The following is a 21,568-nucleotide window of genomic DNA, read 5'->3' as shown; positions in this document are numbered from 1 at the left end:
TCCCTTCTATCAAAAAATTAAAACTTTGACCCACTGTAAAAAAATTCAGACCAGCTGGACTATAAGTTTATTCTACAAAAATGATCTACTCAACATGCTCTTTCAGAATTATAGAATTATATTCTGTTAAAATAAAAAAGTCTCAATTTGTTGGACAGTGTAGTTAGGCGACCGAGAGCCGATGCAAATTTAATTATTTCGTCGACATTTTTCATTTGGATACATATATATTAATTCGTTAACAAAATCTACAAAATTAAGTTAGAATATTATAAAATTATCAAATACTTATTTGTTCTTCTTTGGATTAAATATACATGTATTTAGTCAAAATAATAAATAACTTACATCTTATACTACTCCTCTTCTTAATGCACTATTTTTCTATTTCTTTACAGATTCGCTCCATTAGCAGGCAACGGATGTTAAAACAACTACTTTGATAAACAAGATACAAAATTAAAATAAAAACCATGACATGATAACATATTCTTTTGCATTAAATTAAACAAAACATTAATTAAACTAAATAAATGTTACGTATACGCCTTGGTAAATCTAATATTCAAATATAAATAAATTTATAAAAATTTTCTTTCAATACCAACAAACAAAAACTGTAAATATTATATTAAAGCAAAAATAAAACAAAAATTCAACGAACAACACAAAATATTGAAGAAAAAAATTAAATTAATTTATTTTATTTGCAAATTACCAAACAAAAACTTTTATTTATAAATACATTATATTTAAAAATAAAATAAAAAATACAAGAAATTCCATAAATTTAGTCTGTGATTAAACTGAATTCGAATTAAATAACATAATAAAAACTTAACTAAATGAATTAAATATATAAATTAAAAAAGCAAAACTAAATTAAACTACAACTCAATATATAAATTAACAAACCATATAAATAAAATTTAAACTAATTATATTAAATACATTTAAATGAAATAAAAAAGCTTTAAAACAAATTATTATTAATAAAATATTATTTATTTAATATAAAATATTAAACAAAACCAAAAAAGAAAACCTAAGAAAATATATAAAAATAAATCTTCCATTAAACTAAAACAAAATTATATAAATAAATTTATTAACAATTCTTTAAAAACAAACCAAAAACCAAAAGAAAAGAAAACAGCACTTAACAGTAACAAACTCAACTAATCAACGAACTTAAGAAATAAAGAAAAAAACCAAAACAATTCTATAAATTAACCATAAACCCATTAAATAAAATACAAACAAAAAAACAAATATTTAAAATTTTGTTTAAGTGTTAAGCTTTAAGCCTTAAAACACACCACAACCCTGTTTCCGTAAAAACTAACAGCAGATTTTCAAAACCTTCTTCCCATAACAACAAAAAAACAACAACAAGCTTAAATTATACGTAATTTAATAAAAAACAATAAATAATTGCAACAACAAAAATTCATTAAAAACTTACACTCAGCCACAAAGAGAGACAGACAAATACAAACAAACACACACACACAGAGAAACATTAACAAAAACACTTAATTGTCCAGTGCGTGCATTAAAACAACAACAAAAACAACAGCAACAGTAAGTAATAAAAAAAACCATAACAATACAAAATAAAACATAAACAAAAACAAAACAAACCCTAACAGAGAGAAGCAAAAAAAACACACAGAAAACAACATAACAGTAACAACAAAATAATAGTGTTTAACGGAGAAAATGGATGAACTGCCAGATTTATCACATTTAACACCCCATGAACGAATGCAAATTGAAAATGTTCTCAGGCGTCAGAAACAAGAGGAGGAGCAACAAAATGAAATTATGCGGTAAGTTAATAATGCATATAAACACTGACACACACACACTCAAATTTGAAAAAATATGTATGTGCATGCATGTGCATGAATATTTATAGTACATAATCTCATACCCATTTACACATGCATCCATATGAGCATTAAGGTGGATCCCGGATACCGTTTCCAATATTCACAACCCAACTTTAACATTTTATTACTTAAACACACCAGTATTCAAAATGTTTGCTCCACCTCTAGGACCATAAATTAGTTTTACAGGTTTTTCGAACTGTTTCCATAAGTGCCGAATCTTGTATCCCCAATAATCAATTTGTAGTTTTGGCCTCCTATGGGGACTTGAATCAGTTATGGTCCGAACTGTAAAGGGTTTTGATATAGTGATTAATTTCAGAAAACTTTAAATAACTTATCTAGTTATATGTAGAAAAATGAAATGGTCCATGTATGTAACAGCATCACGTGAGAATGGCTGGAGCGATTTGGCTGTTTTTTTATTCGATTCGAAATTTTCAGAAGATGGTTTGTAAAGAAAAAAAACCGGATATTTTAAGTTTTTAATATATATCTCCATTACACTTCTCATTTTCTTAAGTATGAGAAAATTTTAGGAAACTCAAAAAAATAAATTTTACTGACTCCTTTTCATTTCTCATTTTTTTTAACAAAAGACATTTTTTGGAGAAACATGAATAGTTATCGACACTGCCTCCTTTTCACTACTCAAGAAATTCCGGTATTAATTATATTCATTTAATTGTTTCACATTTTCTATTTTACTACGACAGGAGTAGTGAAGTACACCGGTTAACCCCTTGTTGACCCAGGCTTTAAATAGTTGAAAAAGTTTATTATTTTTATGAAATATTGAAAGAAGAACTTCAGGAAGTTATTTACAAAATTTTAACTTTGTGGAGGACCTGCAAGGATCCGAAAGGGATCTGGTACCTTTGGGTCAGCATCAGCCAAATGATAAAAAAACTCATAAATGTCTGTTTAAATTTTATTAATATACTAGCTGACCCGGTGCGCTTCTCCACCCCAATTAGAAGAAAGATATATTACTATCAAGTATCACTTTGTGAATCTAATTGTAAATGTCTATTGGCTTAATAATTTCAAATATAATGTATTTTCCCGATTTTATCCCCTTTTTGGTACCTTTTTTACCCCATTGAGGTGGTACAATTTTATTCAAATAAATTTCTGTAACGTGGTGGGAGCTCATAATAAAATATTCGTATGTCTATGTCAAATTATAGAAAAACATATTTTATGAAAAAGTACCAAAAATAAACACAATTTTTATCCCTTAACGCTTCGAATTTCCAAAAAGTACCAAACTTATATTTTTTATTTTTTGATAAGTAAAGTATACGATTTAAAATTTGATTCTATGTTTATTGGTTTAAAAGATACATAGGGTGCCAAAAAAGTACCAAAATACAGTTTTTACCCGTTTTCTCCCCTAAAAGTTTCGAGTTTCGAAAAAGTACGAAACACCTTTCAGCTTATTTTTTGAATAGAGTAACATGCAATTTTAGGTTTTTTTGTATCTTTATTAGTTTTTAAGATATAAGGTTACCGAATTTACCCGTTTTTACCCTTTTTACCCCCTAAACGTTCGAATTTCCAAAAATCCCTTCTTATCGGATCGTTTTGGGGAGGGAGGAACCCACAGTTAAAATTTCATGATTCTAGTTTCAGCCGTTTGGGCTGTGCGATGATGAATCAGTCAGTCAGTCAGTGAGTCAGTAACGTTACTCTTTTATATATATAGATTGATTAGTTTTGTAACTTTTATAACATTTTCTATTACAAAATACGAAACAGTATTTTTTATCATTACAACACAAAAAAAGACCACAATGAGAACATCAAATAATTCACCTTTATTACGGGTAAGTGAGTTTGCCAATAGGCAAACAAAATATATAATTCCAAAGTTGATAGTGTACTTCAAAGTACTTTTGAGCAAAAAGGGTCAAAATATCTTTTGTTGTCATTTTGTAAGCTTATTAATGTTATGGTACCTTTAAGTACCGTCGGTCAACAAAGGGTTAAGCTAGTTATATTCAGAGGAACTGACAAACTACGTTTTGCATGAGTTAATTCGATTTTTTTATATTCCCATTAAATTTTGAATAATGCAGCTTAGAATGAAACTAGTGGATGTTTTGGAATATTTGTCTGATCTCTCAAGAATTTTGAAATTTTACTCTTTTAGCTTTTTCCTCAACAAAATTTTGTATTAAATAAAATAAACAAAAATTTAATAATGTCCATTTAAGGCATTACAGCGAATATAATTTTTAATTAAAATGAGAAAGTAGTTAAAAATTTATATAATCTAGAAATTTTACATCATAGAAAAATATTTTATTGTAATTAATTAAATGCAATTAAATCAAATTTCTTAAAAATATTTAAATCTAACTACAGCAATAGAAATGCTTAATTGTGGTTGTTAAATATCGCGAATTTTGTATTTGCATGTTATACCGCATTTTGGTGAATATATTTATCAAAGTGATAATATCAAAAACACTAATTTATTTTATTGAAAAAAAATTATATATCCAGGAATTGTCTCAATTGCAAAGTACAATTGGAGAACAGTGTATGCAATTGATTTTCGCTGAGCTTTTAATATATATTCGCAACAAATGTAACAAAAAATCTCATCTTACTAGCTATAATGGAATAATATAATAAAAAAAATTTTATTATTGAAGCGTTCCACAGTGGGTTGAATGGTACCCAAAGTGGCGATTAATTCATAGAAGCCGTAGTTTTAAAATATTATATTTTTTTATTGATGAGTTATTATAAGCACATAAAAACACAGCAATTTAGAAAAAAAATGTTAAACAAATTTTTTTTTAAAAACCTTTTTTCACAATTTATGCTGTAACTTTGGAATGGAAAGCGATAAATTATTAAATAAAATTGTAAATTAAAGCATACTTAATGCGCTATTAAAAAATTCAAAATATAAATTTATTGTATGTATTTATATTAGTATAAATTTAATTTAAAATCCAATTTTTGTTTTGCACAAAATTTTATAAATGTACAAATTTTTTCAAAAAAGTCACAAAAGAGAATATTATAATTTTTTCGTAATGAATAATCATAAATACATAAAAACACAGCATTTAAATAAAAAAAAATTAAAAAAAAATTTTAACCCGTTAAGCGCATTATTGTTTTTTTGGAAAAAAAGACCTTAGTTCACAATTTATGCTGTAACTTTGGAATGGAAAGCGATAAATTAATGAATTAAATTGGAAATAAAAGCATACTTAATATGCTATTAAAAAATTTAAAACATAAATTTATTATATGTATTTACATTAGCATAAATTTAGTTTAAAATCCAATTTTTGTTTTTCACAAAATTTTATAAATGTACAATTTTTTTAAAAAAAAGCCACAAAAGACAATATTATAAATTTTTGTAATGAACAATCATAAATACATAAAAACACAACTTTAAAAAAATGTAAGAAAAAAAATTTTTAACCTATTTTGTATCAGAATATGTTTTTTAGCAAGAGGAGTTCTTTCACTATAACTTAAATAAGTAAAAAACCTCAATAAACCCGCACGATTTTTTTTCTGTGTATAGAAGCTGAAAGTTCATATTTTAAGAGCATTTAATGGAATTTACCATATCTCACCCTGATTTTTTTTAAACTCAATCTATATATCGAAAAAACCCAATAATGGAGAACTTTAAAAAAAATCTTTAAAAATATTTTCAAAACATTTATCTAAACAAAAATTATTTATTTATGTTCTCAAATACCTGAAGTTGATGGTTCCATTTTAACCGAATACCAAACATGACTGAAACAGATAAAGTTCAGCTTTTGAATTAATCGCCACTTTTGGTACATTTCAACCCTCTGTGCGTTCGCTGTCAATTACAGAAAAACAGACCGGTACCTAACCGAAATATTGCTTGTTTAAGAATAAGTAGTTTTTCTTATTTAAAAAAATCGCGAATCTACAAAAATAAATCTTTAGTTTATGTATTATCATATAGGTGTTAAACATCTAAAACATATATGAAAAATATTGTAAAATTTATTAGCCAAATAATTTAATATACTAAATTCAGCGAATTTAAAAATGTTTGTTATATATTTGTTTTTATTGTATATCGTGAACAAATTTCGGACCCTTTTACTATATGTCAAACTTATAAGGATTGAAAATGCTTTTTTAATTTTAGTCTCTATTTATGCAATATTAAATCAATAAGATAAAAAAAATACAGAATAACCAAAAAATTGAAACGGCGATATTTAAAAAAAAACAAGAGCTGTCCAATATGAAATGTCCCCTATATGTTTTATCAATTACATTTTTCGCTGCACAAACCCAAATGGCAATTTTGTTCCTCTGTGTTATTTATAGACAATAAAATATTTATCTGTTATGGGGTTCTATGAGGGGTAGGGGTAATTATGGAGCAATTCTCACAGAAGTTCCTAGAAGTTATGTTCATATAAGACATATACCCATGTACCCAATTTCATCTCAATAGTAATTATTACAAGACAATTATGAATGTTCAAGTCATATCCTGAGGCGTAGCGTGTATGGGGAGTACTTAGAACTAATTTGTGCAAAATTTTATTAGGATTTCCATAAAATCAATTCATACAACGTTATATACAAACATGTTTATAAATCCTTTTGTAATTTCTACATTTTTCATTTGCGACCCCATAAATTATAATTATTCTGGATCGTTATAGACAGTGGTTGAAATCAATATATAAGCCTCGATTTTTTTTACCTATTTTTCAAAATAATTCTTTTCATAAAATTTTCGTTTTCATCCAAACAATGTTATTTAGGCAAAATTTTCACATAAATCTGCTCGCAAATGTCAGAGATATAATATTGTCGATTTTTTTATTAAACGAATTTGTTTCAAACAAATATCTAAGATATAAGAAAAAAACCGCGAATACATAGATTTGTTCAAGAATTTTTCATAATTTTTTTTTTTTTTTTAAAAAAATACTTTTTTTCACCAATATTATTTATTCCGATGTGAATTCTGATTAATGATTTTGAAGAAAGTTAATTTTTATTGAAAATAACTAATTTTCTATTCATAGTAAATCTAAATCACAAGCACTGTAATTTACCTAACTGAAATTAGTTTCACTCCTAATAAATGGAGCCCACCCTATTGTACATAAATATAATTATCATACTTATACAATTCATGTTTATTGGAGCATAAATAAAACGTAAAACAACAGAAAAAATAAAAGATTTAAGTCATAAATGAGTTTAAAGATTTTAAATCATTTAATGATTTGAGGCCAATGAATTATTTAAACTGGCCAACAAATAACAGGAAATTCAAAAAAAGGCTACAGATTTATGAATAATAGGAAAAAACATTACAAAGGAGAACCTGTCTACATATAATATAATTTGTTGGTCTATTAGAAAAGTATATAAAAAATGTATCAATTAAATTATGCCACATTAAATCAAAATGGCCGTGAAAAATTTCGACAAATTAGTGAAAATGTACCCTCAATGTAACCCAATTCTGTGTAATTTATCATTCAATATAAATCAATCTAAAGAAAAAGAGGTGTTTTCTATTTAATTGAAATATTATGAAGAATGTGGCGTATGATTGATTTATTGAAATTATATAACAATCATACGTAAACCCTTCTATGACTAGAGCTATATGTTTTTTTTCAGAAAAGTATGACTCCCTAGTTAATGTTAGGTAAAGAGAGAATTTAGTTTGTTTGGTATTATATAACTTTGTACGAGTTAGAAATATAGTCGTGTATGTCTCAGCATTATATCTTGAAACATCCCATATTTTTGTCAACATATAGATTCCGAGCCAATCTGTTCATATTTTGAGGCCAAGAATGAATCAAGCCAATACTCTGTTCCATAGTGAACCGTATTTCAGAGATAGCGACCTTCATCTATCGAAGCAAATAGTAATCGGACGGGGCGCGGTCTGGACTATAAAGTGGATAAGGCGAAACTTCCCAACCACTTCATTCGAAATACTTTTTAGCAAGTAATGCAACATGTTGCCGAGCGTTGTCATGATGGAATATTAGGGTTTCATGTGTGGGCGTATATTTTGGGCGTTTTTCGGCCAATTCTCGCTTCGAATCAGTAGCATTCGGTACAGGTTCTCTGTGATGTTCTGGTAAGATTTCAGCAGCTCATAATAGATAGGACACTTTTGCTCCCACCAAATACAGAGAATTACTTTAGCGCCATGGATAACATGGCTTTAGTGTCGATTTGGCTGGTTGGCCTGGCTACACATACGATCTTTTACACATCGGGATATCGTATTTGATCCATTTTTCATTGCAAGTAATGCTTCGATGCAAAAATGATTTTCTTGCTTAGTGTTCAAACATCATTTCAGTCATGCAAAATTGTCTTTCAAGGTCTCTCGGCTTTAATTCGCATGATACCCAATTTCCCTGCTTTTGGATGAATCCTGCTGCTCGGAAATATTACGAAATTGCTGCTAAAGCAGTTCCAAATGATTTTGCAAGGTCTTGTTGAGTTTTATAGCAATCTTCATAGAGCAATGCCTCCAATTCTTGGTCTTCAAATGTTTTTGGCTGGCCACATTCACCATAAGCTTTGATAACACTAGTTTACAAGGTTTTTGCTCATGAATTGGAACATATGGGGATTTGTGTATTTAGGTCTTCCAACTTCGGAAAAAATATTAAAAAAAATCCTGGACGTATTTATTAAAAACGAAACATATAAAAATGTACATTAAATTAGGACAAAAAAATTAAATGTGAAGTGTTTAGTCTTCTTTTTATAATTTTTTTTCATTTGTCTCCCTCACAACACTTCAACAGTAGTCTCCTAGCATATTCTGATCACAAAAACCTTGATAATTCCTCTCGAAAAACTTCAAATCTTGATGGAAACGCCCTCCATGTTCGTCACTCATGTGTCCGAGGTTTTCCGGGAAAAAATCCACATGGGAATGTAAAAAGTGAATTTTGAGGGACATATTTAAACCCATCAGTTCAAAATTATGTAATAAATTTGCAACAATATCTCTGTAATTTTGAATTCTCTTATTCCCCAAAAATTCTTGAACAACAAGTTTAAAAGAATTCCATGCTGCATTTTCAACATCGGTTAATAGACACTCAAATTTGGCATCAATCAATTTTTTTTCTTATTTGAGGGCGCACAAATAGCCCTTCTTTTAGTTTAGCCTCAGAAAGACTCGGGAACACGCTGCATAAATATTGAAATGCTGGTTTTGTCTTATCTAAAGCTTTTACCAAATTTTTTTAATGTAAATAAGCAGTTTGCAGTGTTTGTGTTATAGGAAAACCTCGATTTGACTGAAAAATTTATTCGCAAATAAAACAAAAATGGTCTGGGTTTATTTTACACTTTCTAGAAGATATTTTAAAACAGTTTTTACTTTAAAACAGTTTTTACATTTAAAACAGTTTTTACTTTAGCGATTTATTAATGTTTATCTACAGGATAGATGTACTTTTAAACAGCATTTATTTTTTTCCCATTAATTTTTTTTGGAATTTGTCAAAAGAATACAGCTCTGAAAGTATCTAGTAGCTTCGCCAGAGTGTTTAGTTCCCAAAAACGATGTAAATACTTCATTACTACAATTCGGTACACTACAGTATACATTAGTAGTACTCAGGGCAGGTGAAAAAAACCCATAAAAACCCATATATCTCAAAATTTTGACGTATAGGTGGGAAACAAAAAATGGTCAATTAGCTCTTCTTAAAAATATAACTTTCATTCCATGAGCAAACAAAAATGTTTGATTTGTAAACTAGTGTAATCAATCGTTGTGTTTCAGTGTAATTTTTTTCAAAACGAAGTAAAGCAAAACTGACGACTTGTCGATAAAAAAATTCTACATTTTCGAAGCAAAGAAAAATGTGTTTGTTTACACAATAATGTTCAATAACTAAATTAGAATATTATAGTTATAGAATATTATTAAAAATCGCGTTCAGAAGATACAGCCATATTTTGGGCTGTGATTTTTGAGATTTTATTAAATTAATAATTTTGTTATAATTTTATAAAATTCTCAAGTTTGGGGCTCCGTCCTAGCTTCCTGAAAGATTCAGTTTTAGACACTCAACTGGGTAGCATTCATTAAATTCTGTTAGTTTTTCCACATTTGTCATGAACAGCTCGTTTATAGCATATGAAGAGCGAAGATTCTCTAGGTCTGTTTCTATTTATTAAAAAATATATGTACGATATTGTATGAAAAACTTAATAATTTTTAATAATCATTATTATACCCTAAACTACCAGAGTGGAGAGGGTATTATGCGTTTCTGCTGATGTTTGCAACGTTTTAGTTTACCGAACCACTGAGAATCACTTTCTGAGTAGTTTAAACGACGTCCATTGATCCATATGAATGGGTGGCTGTCCATTTTAAACTTATGCGTAAAATATTGACCACAATTTTGAAGCTAGTTCGAAGAAATTAGCCCCCATAAAAATGTCCTCCCGAAATTGGACTTTTTCGGCCCAAAATGTTTAATATGTAGTCGGAGTCAAAATTTAGTACACAATACTCATTTTCGTCTATGAAGATAATTATTTGAATTATAGAAAGAAAGATATAAGTTTAATTAAACTTAAAATTAAATTTAGAGTTTAATCATTTACACTATACAACAAAATCAATTTTTTCCAAAATTAGAAAGTCCAACCAATAAATTTTAATAGAGGAGACTAAAAAAAAGATCAGCGTTTTGAAAGTTTACATCTGAATTTCATTTGAGGGGTGGTTAAAGTTTCCCTACTCCGGCATATTCTTATTGTTAATCGGCATAAGAAACCATGTGATCCTTACATTTTAGGTATAAAATGTATTCAGGAAGTTTATGTAAAATGTTATGGAGAACATTTTTGTAGAATATGTTAACCCTCTAAATCCTCAAAGCATGGGTCTTTTTTGTCCTTCTTTTAAAAAATAACAAAAAGCACCATTAAAAAAGGGATTTAAGTGGTTAAAATGTTCCGCAAAAATATTATCCGTGAAATTGAAGTCCCTGAATACATCTAAACGAAAAATTCAACGAGAAAGTCAGAAATAAGACATAACAAAGAAGAGCCTAGGGTTAATTTCGCATTTATTAAGAATTTTATTTTAAAGTACCCCAAGAATTTAGCATGAAAAATAAATAGTTAAAATTTAACTAAAAATCACTATTATTTTAACTTCGGTAGCAAATTTGGATAGGAAGTATTCATTAATTAAATTTTTTTTAGCTCCAGGCAATTCCACTTCATTATCATACAATGTCCAGCAAATTTCAGCGATAAGCGAATGAATGCTTTTGAATTTATAACGTTCTTCAATGGGTGCGCGTGTTTGATGAAATTTTTGACCAAAATTCAACAAAAAAATATTTTTTAAACCCCCATATGGACTACTTTGAGAACCAGTTGTCAACAGAAGCTGATGAGCATGGTGAACAATTTCTTCAGACATGCGAACCCATTGAAGAATGCTTATAGCTGAAATTTGCTGGACATTGTATGATAATGAAGTGGAATTGCCTAGAACTAAAAAAATGTAATTAATGAATACTTCGTATCCAAATTTGCTATCGAAGGTAAAATAATTGAGATATAAGAGATTTTTTGTTAAATTTTAACTATTTTATTTTTTCAAGATCATTCTTGAAAAAATAAAAATTCTTAATAAATGCGAAATTAACCCAAAGCTCTCTTTTGTTGTGTCTTATTTCTGACTTTCTGGTTGAATTTTCCGTTTTGGTGTATTCAGGGAGTTAAAGTAAAATTTCACGGATAATATTTTTGCGGAACATTTTAACCCCTTAACTCCCTGTTTTAATGGTGGTTTTTGCTCTTTTTTAAAAGAAGGCCAAATAGACCCATGCCTTGAGTATTTAGAGGGTTAGCATATTCTACAAAAATTTTCTTCGTAACATTTTACATAAATTTACTGAACACATTTTATATTTAAAATGTAAGGATCACATGGTTTCTTATGCCGATTAACAATAAGAATGTGCCAGATTTGGGAAAATTTAAGCCCCCCTCAAATGAAATTCAGATGTAAACTTTCTCCTCTATCAAAATTTATTGGACGGACCTTGTAATTATTTTTCTTTGTGTTGTACAGTGTTTATTATTTAAAAAAAACTTGGAAAATTAAAATTCATTTCGTGGAAAATTTATGGGGAACAGCTGAAAATTTACAATGAACAGCCGAGACTACTTATAAATTTTAAAGTAACTGTTGAAAATGTTTTCCTTGTAACTCCATGGGTCCATGGTTCAGCAAGACAATGACACAAAGCACACCACTAGCATTTTTAAGAGGTGACTATTGTATAATTTGCCTAAGAAGTTAAATTCACCTCCGCAATCTCCAGACATTAACAAAATAGAGCACCTGTGGTTCCAAATCAAAATCTAGGTGGACAAAATTATTTGGCGATCTTTTTATATAGAATTGTTATCTCCGATTCCAAAAAAAATCTTAAAAAGATCAATATAAACTTTTTTTCAAGTTACAGTAGGGTCTAGATATACATATCAAAAACATTAATAAAAAATTAAAAAAAAATACGTTTTCATGTCTTTCTGAAACTAAATTTTTAAAAAGATCTGTATTTACTATATTTCAAGTTATAGTAGGTTTCATTTGGAACCACAGTGCACCTGTGGGAAATTCTAGACCGGAATATTGGAAAGCGAAGCATTTCATCTAAGAAGAACTCCGAACCGTCTTTACCGGAAGATGGGGTGGTAAATTGGCGATGATATTACTGAAAATCTTGTAAACTCCATGAAAAGGCGAGTAGTGGCCGTAACTAAGCTGAATGGAGGACTAACAAATTATTAATTTTTATACCCTACACCACCATAGTGGGGAGGGTATAATGCGTTTGTGCAGATGTTTGTAACGCCCAAAAATATTAGTCTAACACCCACCTTAAAGTATATCGATCGATGCCCGTCCGTCCGTCTGGGTGGCTGGTCGGATGGCTGGCTGGCTGTCCATGTAAACCTTTTGCGCAGAGTACAGGTCGCAATTTTGAAGATATTTCGATCAACTTTGGCACATATTATTTTTTGAAATCGTTGTCCATTACTTCACCTGGCCCCCTTACAAATGTCCGTCCGAAATTGGACTTTATCGGTCATAAATGTTTAATATATGTATCTCCACAAATTCCGCTCCAAATAAGTTTTATATATACAAAATTCATGTCACCAAATTTTGTTACGATCGGTCCATAATTAGTCATAGATCCCATATAGAACCTCTTCCGAAAATCACTTTAACGTGCATAAATCGCTTTAAAATGTTGGTATACACACAAAATTCAACATACATAACTTTCATATAGATATAAATCACACGACCTAATTTCATGGTGATCGGTCCATAATTGGTCATAGCTCCCATATAAGGCTCACTTCCGAAAATCGCTTAAAAATATATTATTTTCGGATTTGGGTAATATAAAATAGAGCATTAATCATCAATTGTATACTAATTTTTGACTGCTGTTTTTAGGTACTTTTTCCTTTTTCCCATAAATTTTCGACGAAATCAATTTTAATTTTCGAAGTTTTTTTTAAACTCTAAATTTATTTAAACTGATATATTTCTTTCTCTAAATAAAATGTTTAGCTGCATAGATGAGAATGATTTTTGATTGTATATCAGTTTTTACAAGTTTTGCTTCAAATAAGTCATGTTAGCATAATTGCTCATAGCTGCCATATAATGTCAACTTCCAAAAATCACTCACGAAAATAAATAATTGAAATTTAAAAGAAAAATGTTTTTGTCCATTTACTGAGTGTAGGGTCGGGCTTGACCGACCAAACTTTCTAACTTGCTTTTTTTACATTTAATAAAAACTCCTAAGTTATTTAGTTTTTCCATTTACTTTTAAGTCAATATAGCTGATGCATTAGAACTTTTCATCTAAATAATTTCAATTTTAAACTGTCAACTAAAATCTTACCTATTTATCAAAGAAAAATAAAAAAACTTTGTTATAAAACAACTAAATAATTTAAAAATGTTTTAAATGTGTTTTTATTACCATTTTTAGACGCAAACAAGATGAGGTTATTACATTGGAAATGGAAATCCGACAACGTTCAGAGCAGCAGAAAAAAGCTGGTGTTGAACTTGATGCAACCTGTCACATATGCCTTAAGACAAAATTTGCCGATGGTGTTGGACACATTTGTCACTACTGCAGCACAAGATGCTGTGCACGATGTGGTGGCAAAGTGACACTACGTAGCAATAAGGTAAGTAATGGCTTGAAACACTGGTAGAGGAGGCTTGATAATGGCATGAGTAAATACAAGCATTAAATTTTCACACAATGTCACACAAAAGTTTGATGGCAGTTTTAGGTCTAAAGAAAAGTAGCAAGAAACTTTAGTTTTCCGTTGACTGACAACTTACATGAATATTTAAACTTTATAGATTTTTTGCTTTTTGCTGTTGATTTTCTTTGTTCTTATTTCTTAAATACTAATTATTTTGAAAGTTGCGAGGTTTTAAGGGTTTTTTGTGAAACAAATTGTTTTTGTTTTTAGTTTTATTTTTTGGAAAACTTAGGTCGTTGTTGTTAAGCGCAAAATTTTATAGATATGTACAATGTATGTAGGGGAAATGTTGTTGCTGCTGCTGTAAGTGATTCTAACACCACACATTATTTGTCTTTAAATAATGGTTTATGTGACGCCAAATTTCCTAAAAACAGGCTACGCAAATCCTACGTACAAAAATTCCTCTTCAAACACTCACTCGTCATACAGTGTTTGTCATTTTCTGTATAATTTTTTTTTCAGTTTTTTTTCTGAGGGGCTTTTGTTTGAAAAATTGGTTACTGCGTAACTTTATCTTCTCAATTATCTAGTTGAGTAGAGTTTGTTGTTTCTGCCTTAGTTTGTCTTTTTTTATAATTTTTTGTTTTTGTTGTATTTGTATTTGTGGCAGCAATATGTTGAAGGTTATTTCATAGAAAATAAAAAAACCCATACAGAACACAAACCATTATTATTTTGCCAAAAAATTTTATGGACTACAACCATACTTATAAATCCTCATGAAGGACAACTCATTTTCCTAAGTAAAGTAGAAATAACATACCAAAAATGTTAACAGTATTTAAGAAAAATATTTTGTTTTTGTAATATTTAACATTATTTAGGCCATTTCTGGGGTTACTTGAATTTTAAAAAGTAGTAAATAATTAACTATTTTTTACAAAATTTATACAAAAAATTGATTTTACTTGATGTGCAATCATATTCTGTACTATAAAATAGTAAGTTATATTCTTTTTGCAAAAAAGTAGTATTTCTACTACTATTTTTGAAATATATAAAATGGACATTTTGATAATTCCGTAAATATTTTTAATTCATTTCAAGAAAAATTTTACAAAATTTATTATTTTTTGTTAAAAAGTAGTAAATAATTTAAAATTTGTTTGAAAATATATAAACAATTATCTTATCCTTAAGCACAATTTTTTAGCAGTCATATTCTGTACTAAAAAGTCATAAATTTACTACTTTTTTAAAAAGGTAGTAATTCTACTACTATTTTTAAAATTGTTCAAATTTGTATTTTTGAAATGAATCAAATATTTTTTAAACATTCCCACCAACATTTTAAAAAAATTGCGGCTTTTTGTAATAAAGTAATAAATAATTCTTCTCCTTAATGTTAGATTTTCAAAAAATCGTATTATGTACTAAAACTAATAAATTTACTACTTTTTTAAAAATCTTGTAATACTATTTTTAAAATTGTTATTTTGATAATCTCTTAAAATTGTTTAAAACGATTCACAAAATTTTCTACTTTTTTTTTAAATGTAGTAAATAATTTACTACTTTTTTTGGAAAATTTATTCAAAAACTTACTTTTCTTGAAGTAACATTTTTAAACAATGATATTCAGTAGAAAAAAATAAATTTAAACATTTTTAATACATTTCACAAACATTTTTCACATTTGATTACTACTGGTGTGACAATATCGAGCCCTTCGCCAAATTATTGTAAGCGACATTTTCTAAATTTTTTTTTTATTGCAAAAATTAAAATTTTATGGAGCGACTGATGTTTTAGCATTCTCAGAATATCAAAATTGTTAAAAACTTCAAAATTATAGGGGGTAAGATTTTATCGTAAGTCAATGTTTACTTTTTACAGTAAACGAATTTTATCGTAAGCGACACATAGTTGTATAGAAAAAAAAGAGGGAAATAAATCTGTAAATTCTAAAAAGCTTGGTTTGAATGAAATTTCACATGCGCAAAGAAGAAGTGCTGTCGAGTTTATGTTCTGAACGTGGCCCCAACAGGGGCGCGACCAAGGGTCCTCAAAGTAGGACACTTCAGGTATGTTACATTTTTAAAACGATCCTATTTCTTCGTTTGTGTTTCGATTTCAAAATAATTACACATATAAAATCTTTCATCGAACGCTACAAATGACCTAGTCGTAGCTATCAATTATTTCTTATCTTTATATATGTATATAATTCCTCTGTACGTGTGTTAGTAACTGAACTCTTCCTTAACGGCTGGGCCGATTTCGATGAAATTTGTTGTGTGTGTTTGAGTAGGTCCCTGGATGGTTTAGATTCAAAATTGACCTATATAGGTACAATGGGCATGGCACCTCCCAAACAAAGTAAAAATTTATTATTGCATATCTGGAGTACTATTATAGTGGGAGTCTTCAAACTCTGTGTCAGCTATGGTAAGACAACATTTGCCGGGACAGCTAGTAGCTTATATAATTTTGAAAATTAAATTTTCAACAGTTTTACCCAACCTACTTCAGTTTTTTGATAACAACGCCTACTTCAGTTTTTTGATAACAACGTATCCAAATATTTTCCGATTTTCTCCAGTTTTCCTTCATTAGACTAACAACATATGTATGTGTCAAATAGAAAAAGAACTGTTTAGAAAAGAACTTTTTTCTTTTTAAGTTATAGCAAAAAATTTCTTAGAGGGTGTATAAGGAATTTATACTTTCTGAAAGCTAAATTTGCATAAAATATTTTAAATGAAAAAAAAAATAAATTCTCAAATCGAGTATTCGATATCAAAATACAATAACCGATTTTAGATGGCCCAATATGCTTTTAATTATTTTGTAAAGGATTCCGATAACTCCGACCCTGGATATTATAGCCAAAAAACTAAAAATTTCCAGTTTTGGGATTTTTCAACACTTTTTTGGGAATTGCGGGATTGCTGATAATAAGTTTCAAAATTCGTTTTTATTTTTTAATTTTAAATAGAAAATTTTACATAACTGTGAAATTTCATTATAAACTATTCATAAATAAATATTTTATTTCAATTCGAAAAATTTGTATCTATGCTTCTCATCTCAAATTTGTATCTATGCATCTCAATAAAAAATATTTTTTGTAAAATTTTTCAATAAAGAGCGTGTGTGAAACGGTAGCAAAGTTCTATGGTAAATTACAATTTTCCTGTGGTGGAAAAATTTTATATTTTTGCTGTGCCAAATGAAATATATTTTGACAATTGTCTAGAAAATCTAAAATACTTACGAACAAATTATATGTTTTTCACTATTTATTGATATATGATTTTTATTTTATTGAAGATTTAAAAATGAAATACAAATTAAATTAGAAATATATATTTTAGTTTTGTATATTTTATTTATTTTATGTTTGTCAAATATTTCTGTTCATTTGTCAAACATTTGTATAGCCCTATGAGCTAATAAAATTTTATTCACCCCATATCTATCAAAAATTTACTTTCCCTCATACTTTGCTACCGTTTCATACACGCCCAAAGTATTCCATGAATTTTTAATTGTCAAAAGTTATAAATATTTTTGAAAAATAGAAAAATAGCTTGAACGAAATTATATTATATCGTACATAACATTTTTAATTCTATGTATAAATTTCAAAATAATCGAAAAAACCTTCTCCTGTAAAATTTGTGTTTTGTTGCTTACGATAATTTGGCGCTAAGGCCTCGATATGTATGTATCCTTTGATCCTGCTTACCAACGACTAGATTATTGATAAAAACTTTGAGAAATGGTATCTTAAAAAGAAGTAAACTTTGATTTCATAACAATGAAAACTTCTTATTTGTCTACTCTCTTGCAAAATCAAAAATCTATACAATGTTATTAATAGAATATTCCTTATTTTTTTAATGTATAGTTTTATTTATTTAAATTCAAGTGTATGCAACTGTAATTATGGTGCTTCGAAGGCGTTTATTAAATATTTTTTTTATTTCTTTCCATTTTGATTTGTTTGCCATACTCTTATTGTTGCTATTGGTGTTTTATTCTTCAATGTACATTTAAAATTAGCCAGCAGTTGTTTGAGTAGGAGTCTTGAATAGAAAATTTAGGTCATTTGCTATCAAAGAACCAATGGATTCGTTATATTTTAATATTCAATTCTTTTTTACTCTCGTGTATTTTGATTTTTTTTTTTTTTTGCTATCTTAAAGGAAATAAGATAAGAACCATATTTTTCTTGGCAGCAGTTATGGAAATGTAAAAAAAAATAAATGGAAATAAGAAAAAGAATGTAATGTAATGATATGTATGCTATAATTAACCTTCAAATGTGAGAAGCATAGTTATACAAACATATTTTAATATTGATATTTTTGAAATGAAATTGTGAATTTAAAAAAAGGTTTATGTAAAGAGAAATAAACTGGCTTCTGGAGTATTCAGTTTAAATTCTTAAAAACAGTTTTAAATGAAACATTTTTATAAAAATTAACTTTTATTTCTTGTTGATCATTAATAACAGTATTAATCAATCTTTGACATAGTTTTGCTAAAGAAATTTCCTGTCATTCTTGCTTCTAAGCTTAATTTAATCAGTGTATAAATTTCATTTCCCTTTTGGGTTTTACTAAATAATTTGCTGTGTGTTCCATATAAATATTTTAACATGAATTTCATTTCCTAGAGTTCTTGTTTTTTTTTCTTTTTCAATATTCACTCATTCATTATTCACTGTCACCCTAAATTACACCAATATTTTTCCTATACGTATTTGTTTATACGTTCTTTTTTTTGCCTTTTTTTTGTTTTTGGCAAATTGTCAACAATTTGCATTTGATGAAATTAGACCCTTAAAACACAAGTGCAGGTTCTTAAAATCAATTGTCTTTTATCAGGTCAGTTATAGTTGGCAAACATTTCCTGTTCAGTGTTCTTGTAATTAAATGAAACGTAATAGATTTTTGTGTGTTTTTGTTTTCTTTTTTTTTGTATTAAGGAAAACTATATACTGTTTTACAACATATGTGTATGAATGCATTCATTGCAGGAAACAATTGTTTGTTTCATTATTCTCCCGAGTCGTTGAACTTATGCCAATTAAATCAACCAACCAACCATCTAAATATAAATTTATGTTTGTATTTTTATTAATTCTTTTTTTCATCCTTTCTTGTGTTCGATTATATTTACAGGTCATCTGGGTGTGCGTATTGTGTCGTAAAAAACAAGAATTATTATCAAAGACTGGTCAATGGATGAATAAGGGAGCGGCACCACAAGATGGTTTCATAAGACGCAATGAACCGGATGGCAGTAGTGTAAGTATTTCTACATAATAAAAGCGGGAGATAGGATTTTAAAATTATTTTTTTTTTTAAAAAAATAGAGTAAGGAATTAATTATATTTAATAGTTACAATCTAAAAATGCTTAGTCGCTTGCGCAAATACTATTTTAGAAACTAATTTCATACCAACTTAGGTTAGGTTAAAGGCAGAATCATTCAGTTAACAGTGCACAGTGGGTCAGCATCAATTTTTTTTAGAAATAAATCTGGCATTTCTAAACGGCTGGACCAATCGGGATAAAATTTGACTTGCACGTAGCCATGGAGTATTCGTTTAAGTTATTAAAATGGGTCCTACAAATTCTCCAGGGGCGGCTCTATGGGTGTGGTGAACATTACCATATAATAAAAATTCTTTCTAATTAGACCACCTAGCATGTATAAATATCTAACATATTTCTTATAGTAGCTATGTTTTTTATATTATATAAAACCGTAATAAATAAGACTATAATAAATAAATAAATAAATACAATTTTAACATATACAATCTTAACAAATAAATAAAATTTTGATAAATAAAATTGTGAATAATAATTAACTATATAATACTGATCTACCAAGAATCATTTAAGCTCTCAGTGTGAACAGTTTAAGTTGCATACAGTACTTAATTTGAGGTTTTTGTCTAAACTTATCGCACTAATTTGTCAGCACTTTTATCGGTTTAGTTAGATATGTATGTACGCATGTATGTGCATAATGAGAGGCTAATTGTCTATTAGTAAAGTGTTAAATATTTCTTTTCAATTTTGTCTTTTAAAGAATACACACGCAACATTGGATTATAGTGATCAGTGAAGTTTGCATATTTTTTTGAAAGAACAAAAAGAACAAGTTATTACCGTTAGTATTTTTTTTTTTTTCATATTGAAACTTATTCAAATTTTATAAATTTCAACGAGAAGTGTTTAAAGAAGGTAAAAATCATAATTACATCTAATTAAATAAAAATTCAACTAGATTATAAAATTAGTGATAAAAACTTTAATATGAATTTTGTATAGATTAAAGCGAGATATTTTATTTGGATCTCCACATTTGTGACCTCCACTTATCCAGTGATCTGGAGAGGTTAAGCTCGGAGAGACAAAATTTATATTTTCCTAAACCCATCTTTACAATCCAAGGTAAATCTTTATTTTCACATAAATTTTATTGGATTCTAATTGAGAATAATTTCAATAGATTTGCAACAGTTTTAGGGTTGATTATTTAACCTCAACATTAATGTGTGCTATATTTTTCAACGCAACTGCACATATTATATTTGGTAATCTTGTGAGAAACATTAAGAGTGACCGTTAGCTTGAGTGACGTCACATAATTTCAAGCTTTAAACATGAGATTTAACACAAAATAAATGTTAAATAAAAAGATCAGCTAAATAATACAAATTGAAAAGTGAAGATCAAACTAGAAGAGAGAACAAAAAACGCAAGAAGGAAGGTCACCGTGACATCATATATAGTGCATGCAACAGAAACATAAACTTTTACCAGATAATATACATTCTGAAGTCTCATCAGATATCCACAGTTTTTTTTTAAATTTAAATTCTTTCTACATATAGATATGGTTAGATAATGTCACAAATTTTTAAACGTTAAAATCTAATACAGTTTTTTTTTTATCAATTCTAAATTTGTTCAAAATTTTTAAAAAAAAAATGTTAAAAATTTAAAATAATTTATAATTTTGTTTTTACTGATTTTAAATTTACTGCTTAAAATATAAAACAAATTTAAATCTACCTAAAATCTAAAAAATCTAAAATCATGCTTTAAATCTAAAATTTGATTACATCTAAATTGTTCTTAAAAAGTTTAAAAATAATGTTTAAAAATCTAATTAAAATCTAATAATGTTAAGTTTAGTTATTGCACTAGTTTTATATCACAGATCAATTACGTATTATTATCACAGTAAATATTGCACCAAGTTATCTAACCATAATTAATTATTACTATAAGTTAAGAAAATATATTTAAAATAAGCATAGGTAT

General features: G+C 27.9%; 1 protein-coding gene and 1 long non-coding RNA gene across 2 annotated transcripts in view; both read left to right on the top strand.

Moving 5' to 3' along the window:
• LOC135963603 (uncharacterized) overlaps nt 1-471 on the top strand; it is a 35,279-nt gene extending 34,808 nt beyond the window's left edge. The window contains exon 2 of the long non-coding RNA XR_010576852.1: nt 399-471. This is a non-coding gene — a long non-coding RNA (uncharacterized LOC135963603). The remainder of the gene's footprint in view (nt 1-398) is intronic.
• A 1,065-nt stretch (nt 472-1,536) lies between these two features.
• Nucleotides 1,537-21,568, top strand: part of LOC135962726 (rab-3-interacting molecule unc-10-like) — a 94,772-nt gene continuing 74,740 nt past the window's right edge. The window contains exons 1-3 of the mRNA XM_065514631.1: nt 1,537-1,832; nt 13,985-14,189; nt 19,409-19,534. Of these exons, the coding sequence (XP_065370703.1) occupies nt 1,723-1,832; nt 13,985-14,189; nt 19,409-19,534 (441 nt within the window). The 5' untranslated portion in view covers nt 1,537-1,722. The remainder of the gene's footprint in view (nt 1,833-13,984; nt 14,190-19,408; nt 19,535-21,568) is intronic.

The sequence above is a fragment of the Calliphora vicina genome, chromosome 1 (genome assembly GCF_958450345.1).
Source record: "Calliphora vicina chromosome 1, idCalVici1.1, whole genome shotgun sequence".
NCBI classification, from domain to species: domain Eukaryota; kingdom Metazoa; phylum Arthropoda; class Insecta; order Diptera; family Calliphoridae; genus Calliphora; species Calliphora vicina.
The sequence above is the reverse complement of the archived record's forward strand: the minus strand, read 5'-3'. Positions and strand labels throughout refer to the sequence as shown.